The 7355-nt window shown below is 35.9% G+C and overlaps 1 protein-coding gene across 1 annotated transcript; it reads right to left on the bottom strand.

Annotated features, from left to right (window-relative positions):
• Positions 1-2383: 2383 nt before the first annotated feature.
• On the bottom strand, positions 2384-7096 carry LOC114299056 (importin subunit beta-1). The gene is made up of 3 exons (XM_028243724.2): positions 6916-7096; positions 3328-5751; positions 2384-3237 (listed from the first exon to the last, which is right to left on the bottom strand). The coding sequence occupies exons 2-3, from the start codon at positions 5742-5744 to the stop codon at positions 3039-3041; spliced, it is 2616 nt and encodes an 871-aa protein (XP_028099525.1). The 5' UTR covers positions 5745-5751; positions 6916-7096; the 3' UTR covers positions 2384-3038.
• Positions 7097-7355: the final 259 nt, after the last annotated feature.

Raw genomic sequence — 7355 nt, 5'->3', positions numbered from 1 at the left:
AGATATGTTAATAAAATACGTAATTTAACTATTCAAATTTAAAATTAAAGTATAATGAGATTAAAATATGATGTATTGTTTTAACCAAATACCTTAAAAAATGAGGTCGTTTTGTTTTACTTAGGCCTCGTTTGGGAAGTGACTATTTTAGTAGGCTATTTTAGTTTTTGGCTATTTTAGTAGGCTAAAATTTTTGTATTTGGGAAGATAATTGAATTTTTTTGTGGTTGGATGTGATGTTTGTAAGAGAAAAAGTGAAATGATTATGGGTTTGATGTGATATTTTGTCTTATTAGCTATTTTAGTCTATTTTGTCTTTTTGTGATTTTTAGCCTAAACTAGTCTATTTTTTTCCTTCCCAAACACCCCCTTAGACTGTTAAATTATTAATATGATTGTCACAGAGAAAAATAATAAACTAATATGAAGAAATAAAAGAGAAAAACACTTTAAGAAAACAAGAAAAACTCGGTACAAAAACAACAACAACAACAATAATAATAATAAATGAGTAAATTATACTGAATTGCTCTTAACAATTATCATGTTTCTAAAATGACAATAACTTCACATAAGTTTTAGTTGTTGATCACAAATTTCTTTTTCCAAAATTTAAAAGACTAAAATGCCATTGGTCATCAAATCAAAATTAATAAATAAAAAAAAAGTAAAAACATAAAAATAATCTTCAAGAAGATTCTTGTAAAATTTGCATAAATAGGGAAAAAATAAAGAGAAATCTTTGTTATTTGCATAAAACTCAAAAATGTCAATATAACTTTATATTAAAAAATAAAAAATAAAAAATTATTTAAAAAATGAATGGATATCCAATGTGCCATCTGATAGTAAAGATAATTTGTGTTCTGCACATTTTTATCATTTATTAGCTGCTTTTTTTTTTTTTTTTTTTTTTTTGGATCCATCATTTATTAGCTATTTGAACCAAGAATAATTGAGATTTTTAAGTTGTGTTTGGATGAAAGATTTAAAGTAGATTTTTTTTTTTTTTTTTGGAGGGAGGGGGGGAGGGGATGTAAAAAGTAATATCTAAAATTTATTTTTGCGCATTTTAACTAATTCCAAAGTCATGAAATTAATGATTGAGAAACCTCCAATAACCTTTGAAGTAATTCACACTTAAAATTTAAAATTTTATTTTTTTAATTTTTACCGTTTGAACAATCCTTTCGAAAAAAACAAGTCTTTAGAATATCATATAGACAGGGTTTCAAAAGAATAAAAAGGAAAGTGAAAAAAAAATGAGAAGTAATTTGCCACCAGTACTTTGTCAAAATAGGGTTTGTGGTAGTCATATATAGCAAAAGTCCACGGCAGCTTTAATGTAGCCATTTGCCTTTTTTTTTTTTTTTTTTTTTAAGGCTGTTTTTAGCAAATGCCAACAAATTCTTGTTGAGTATTGTTTAATATTAAAAAGTTTACTTAAAATATAAATTATTTATATAGTTCAAAAAATTATAAAATTATAAATATTTCATTGTCAAAATTTTTAAAATTTCTAACAACTCTTTCATACAATAATAAAATTATCAAAATTAGTACTAATTAAAATAAATTTATGACATCATCATTAAAAATTGTTAATTATTTGACTTTATAATTTATTAACAAAGAACCATTTGTTATGAAATTAAAAGTTTTAAAAGAAGAAATGTAATTTTCAAATTCATAGAAAGGAAAATTGTATTTTAAACAAATATCAACAAATATATTTATAATTTACCTTAAAATTTATATAAAAGGTGTTTTAAAAGTAACAAAATTTAAATAGTTTAAATTCAATGAAAAGCGTTTTAAAACTGATGAACTTGGATTATGTTTCTCTGTTTTTGGCTACCCCTAGAGCACAATGAAATGAGAAAAAGAAGAATAAGATCAATGTAACGAATTTTAAATGGAAGGTTCACAAATGAAACAAACTAAAGTGATATTGAATCTACCCTAGGCTTCAAGCTGAATCACAGCCAAACCAACATTCTGAATATAACACGTCATAAACCCCAAGAAGGTGGCCAAACAATAATTACTGGAAGAATATATTTAAGATCTTAAGTTCAAGTCAGAAGCCACTGAAATTTGTCCAGTCATTAAATTCACAACATCGAATTAGTCGTAAATTGACCCAAACAACCAATTATCAAAAAAAAACAAAGACACATAACACTGAAGTTTACCATACCCGTCTACTCCACAATTATAGTTTGTATGTCTGATCAAATTAGAAGCTTCAACTATCAGAATCAATCTAATTGAAACAGCAATTTCTTAAACACCCCACCACCCAAAAAAAAAAAAATTGTTTCAAAGAGTATGGTTTCATCAGCAATTTCTTAAACACCCCACCACCCAAAAAAAAAAAAAATTGTTTCAAAGAGTATGGTTTCATCGCCTCAAAAGGTAAGGAGCAATCTCACAAATGAATATGCAAACAAGTAAATTACAACACATTATTTAACCTTGCTGAACCTGAACAACCCCCCCCCCCCCAAAAAAAAAAAAAAAAACAAAAAACAAAAAAAACATAAATAACATTCACATCTCTTGGAGAAAATGGCATCACCAAGATGGTTATGGGGTATTTTCTCCCAAGATGGCATCTCAACAATAACCACCACCAATGAAGAACTAATGACCAAGCAGAGGTCAAGTTCTCTCTATTCAGCATATCAACCACACCTGCCAAACAGCCCCCCAATCCTCCAATATAGATATGTGGTTTACTTCACAGTGAAGGACTCAAACCCATTTCCGAGGACCGGTCACCGCCCCACTTCCACCTTTCTGACAAATGGAAACCCAAACCCATGGTGTCGATGCAAAAATTAGTGAACCCATGGTGCTGATGCAAAAGTTAGTGACAACTTGACGATCACTCCTCTGTTGTCTGACAATGGCGATGATGACCTGTGATGACGCGGTGAACATGCAACTCATGGACCCTGACTCCACACACCCATATGCATATGCAGGGACTTGTAAAAAGGAAAAGTATATGTACCAACCAAGTGGCAGTAGCATCAAACTGAAATTGCACGGGTAATTGCCAACTTGGCCCATTCGGCAGATTCTTTAATCAAATGGTCCTCCGACAACAAGCATTCATTTAAAAAGTCTTTGCTTGACAAAGATTGCTGAATCAAAGAACCAGCATTACTTCCCAACGTATCTGCTAGATCTCCGAGGACCCCAATGGCAGTTTTCATCACCACATCATCCCTGAGAGTACAAGATAGATAAGACGGAAATTATAATAAATAAATCAGAACAAGTATTATTGCAACTACAAGAATGAAACTAAGAACTCACATGTCTTTCTCCATGTAGATGCTATCCAGGAACTGAAGGATGTGAGGCGCATAGGGAATCAACAGCTGAGTTTTCGGAGAATTTTTGAAGCCTTGAAAAATACCAGAATATGCCTCCAAAATCCCATTTCTCAGAAGATTTGTGTACTCTGCCATTTCATCATCAGCACCTGATGTGTGGGCAGACAACTCTGCTGCACTCTGAAGCATTGGCATGGCGTACATCAAGTATTTCTCAAAATTCTCTCCTACAGCCAGGGCTATGTCACCAAAGCATGAAAAAATGGGAGGCTTCACAGATCGGTGCAACTGGTTGCTTGATAAGTCTTTAAGAAGCTGGGTCATAATTCCATCACAGTAAGGCAAAACCTTATCCTCCAATGCCCTGCATATATCACCCACCACACCAACGGTCACGGCACAGACTTGGTACTCCTCAAAATTCTGGAGACCCATTTCCAAATATTTGTAAAATTCCGGCATGTATTTCATGAAGTCTGGACCAGTTGCGTATGCAAGGGCTCCAATGGCAAGCATTGCTTCCTCATGCACAGTGGCACTTCTACAAGCAAAAACCCTAAGGAAAAGATTCATGATCTGATCAGCAAACTGCATGAACGTATACTTAATTGGCTCTAATGACCCTAGCTTCTGAATAATAACTTGTAAGCACCCACAAAGAAGGCCTTGTAACTCATTCTGCTTCTCCCTCTCATCAGATGAAAGCCTTTGTGATTCGACAGTCTGGTGAAGCTCCATCATAATGACCGGAACTAATTGCAACACCATGGGAGCTGTTTCATCCGTTGAACACCGCACCACTTCATTCAAGGTCTCATATGCAGCAGTTATTAATCGTGATTCCCCAGCGTCTTCCCTGTGAGTAACAGTGAGAAGAGACTGAACAATTTCCTGGAAATGAGGAGTTAGGGGAGAGTTAGAACCCACATCCTCATAACCTTGAGCGAGGAAATAGAGAGCACCGCAGGCCTTCTCAGCAACATTTGGGCCATCCTTCATGCTCTGAAGCAGAACAGTGACAATCTGTTGACAGTTCGCTTGAGTAATTATGGGTGTCTCCATAGTCGAACCATGTAGGAATTCAAATATTCTTCCAAGGGTCCAAGCCGTTGTGTCCTTGACATGGCTATTTGGATCATTTGTTAAAGCAGTGAGCATGAAATTTAGAGCAACATTAACAATAGGTACTAATTTGTCAGGTGACGGACCCTCCAAGACGGAACCAAATGCATAAGTGGCTGCTTCCCTTTGCCTCCAATCAGGTTTGGTTATGTTCTCCTCAATGAATGGAATTACAAGTGGGACAATATCATCTCCGACAGTTCTTGCCACCAAACCCAAGCACGTGCCACCAGCCATGGCAAGATTCCAAACCCCTTCATCCTGATCCTGATCCTCCTCCTGCTTAAGAAGTGTCTCCAACAGCATAGGAACAAGAGCAGGGAGCGCTTGCTTGATGAAATAAAAGCAGGGAATGTCAGAGTCCCCAGTGAAATCACCCCCATATTCTTCTAATATATCTATCTCCTCATCACAGACTGAGCTCCAGAATTCAACAGCTTGAAGAGCCACAGGTTCCTCATCTTCCCTCACAGCCTTTGCTGTGATGTTAAAGATGTCCTGTATATAATGAGCTAATTTCTCGTAATAAGTCGAAGAAATTGAGACCAAACACTCAAAAGCTGCCTGCCGAATCTTCACTTCTGGGGATAGTGTAGTCTCACATACAACTCTCATGATATAATCACGTTCCATATCATTGCTAAAATTTGCCTGGGCAAAGCTCAGAGCATTATATAATGCTCGGGTAGCAGCAAGCCTAATTTCATTGTTCCCTTCCGATGCACTCATGCTCTGAACCACAGCTGTAAGTATTTTATTTACTTGATCTTGGTCTACAACATCTGGAGAAACTTCTTCACACAAGTACCCCAGAGTTTCTAAAGTGGCTTGCTTGACATGAACTGGAAGCTGGTGGACGTTAGACAAGAGTGAACCTATTAGTTCAGGCCACTGTTTCTGTGGCAACTCAATGCCTGCTACCTTAGCAATGACTTGTGATGCAGTTGACCGAGCATCAGATACAGGAGAAGAGAGGGTCTGCAGCAGGCATGCCTTAATCTGGCTCCTTACAGCCACATCTAATGACAACCATCTTTGAACAAGCTCTAACTTTCTATGTTGTTCCTTAGCATCTAAGGCATTCTTAAGAACCAAACCAGCTAATTTACGGCTATCTACAGGCTTCTCGTTGTTAGCAAGCTCTCCCGAAAGAGATAACAGGAAACCTGGAAGATTTTGCTCCTGAAACTGTTTCAAACTTTCTTCTGCATGGTTCCGGACAGCTCCATCCACCGATTGTGCATTCAAAAGAACCTGAGTGACTTCCATTGCCATACCGTATCTGAGAGTATCACATGTTTATAAATTAAACACACACAATGATTACAAATCCAGAGGAAGTTGCCCACAACATACAATCCAATCCCAAATATATTTTATATAAAGCTTATGAAATGGGGACACAAAATTATACAGGGGCAAGCAACCGGAGTGGAACACAACGAGTTAGCAAAATTAAATGGAACAAACAATAACTAACTCACAATTGAGAACTGCAAGATTCAAACAAGCACTGTTCTTCCCCTTTAAACATTTTTATGTTTAGAAAGAGAAAAACAGTACATTAATGTACTAGCAAAATCACGAGTCAGTGACACCAAATTGTTACAGATCTGAACAGATAGCAAATACAATATCCAAATTAAAAAGCAAACAAATCTAACATTTTTCTCCATTATTCGTGTAGAGCCAGAAAACAATAGAAAAGTTTACAGCTGTATCAACGGTGCGAAGTACATTAAGTGAGCAAATGAAAGATTAACACAGATTAACTTCACTAATACCATTAGAGCAACTTTGGGTTGGGTTGGGGGGGGGGGGGGGGGGGGGGTGTCCATTCAAAAACCCTAATTTTAGTACACCAAATCTCTGAATAACCAACCCATCAGAACTTAAACAGTTCAATTTCCACAAAATTACCAGTGCCAACTGCCGATCTAATGACATTTCACAGAAAAACAAATAAAGTTTATCAAAGTTACAGCTGTATCAACCGTGAAAAGAACATTAAGATAACAAATGAAAGCTTAACACACGTTAAATCAACTAACATCACTAGAACAATAGGGTTTTTCAGTAGGAACTTAAAAAGATCCATTCAAAACCCTAATTTTACTAAACCAAATATCTCAAAAACCAATCCACCAGAACTTGAACAGTTCAAATTTCCAAAAAATTACCGATGCAAATAGCCGATCTAACGACATTTCACAGGTTAATAAACAAAATTTATCAAGTTAAAGCATTTAAACACATTTCAATGATCATTGATGACCCAATTTTTTTTTCTTCTTCTGGCTAAAACAAAAGATACAAAATTTTAAGTACCAGAGAAAATTGAATCGATGAAAAACAGATCGAACATAGAAATCAACATACGCGACCCTAATCAGATTGAAATTGAGTAAAAGAAAGGGAGGGTTTGGAAAGGTGATTACGAAATTACCTAAGTCTTGAATTCGATTAATGAGGACTTGAGAGAGAGTTCACAGTCTCCGATTGAGAAGAGTAAGAGCGCCGCTCAGAAACCCTAGGAGAGAGAGTGAGAACACATGAAGAAGGGGGCGAATGTAAAGATGGACATCGAATTACGAAATCAAAACATTTTTTTGTATTTTCCAAAAAATACTTGTAATTATTTATGGGGAGATTACAGCAATGGTACAGACCCCAGTGGGGTGACCCCAGTGACCCCCAGTGTCACGTGTCGGCCTGGGGTTGGCTGAAAACTCAAAAAAAAAAAAAAAAAAAAAACTGTTTTTTTGGACCAATGGGAGGGGACCCCAGTACCCCCACTGGGGTCCAAAGCTTTACTCGGGAGATTATATGCGGACAAGACCGCCATAGTTATCATACACTACCATCATACATTACAGAGAACTACCA

This window comes from Camellia sinensis, chromosome 8 (genome assembly GCF_055761805.1).
Source record: "Camellia sinensis isolate YWXY chromosome 8, ASM5576180v1, whole genome shotgun sequence".
NCBI lineage: Eukaryota > Viridiplantae > Streptophyta > Magnoliopsida > Ericales > Theaceae > Camellia > Camellia sinensis.
Note: the sequence above shows the minus strand (reverse complement) of the source record. Positions and strands in the feature narration are given on the sequence as shown.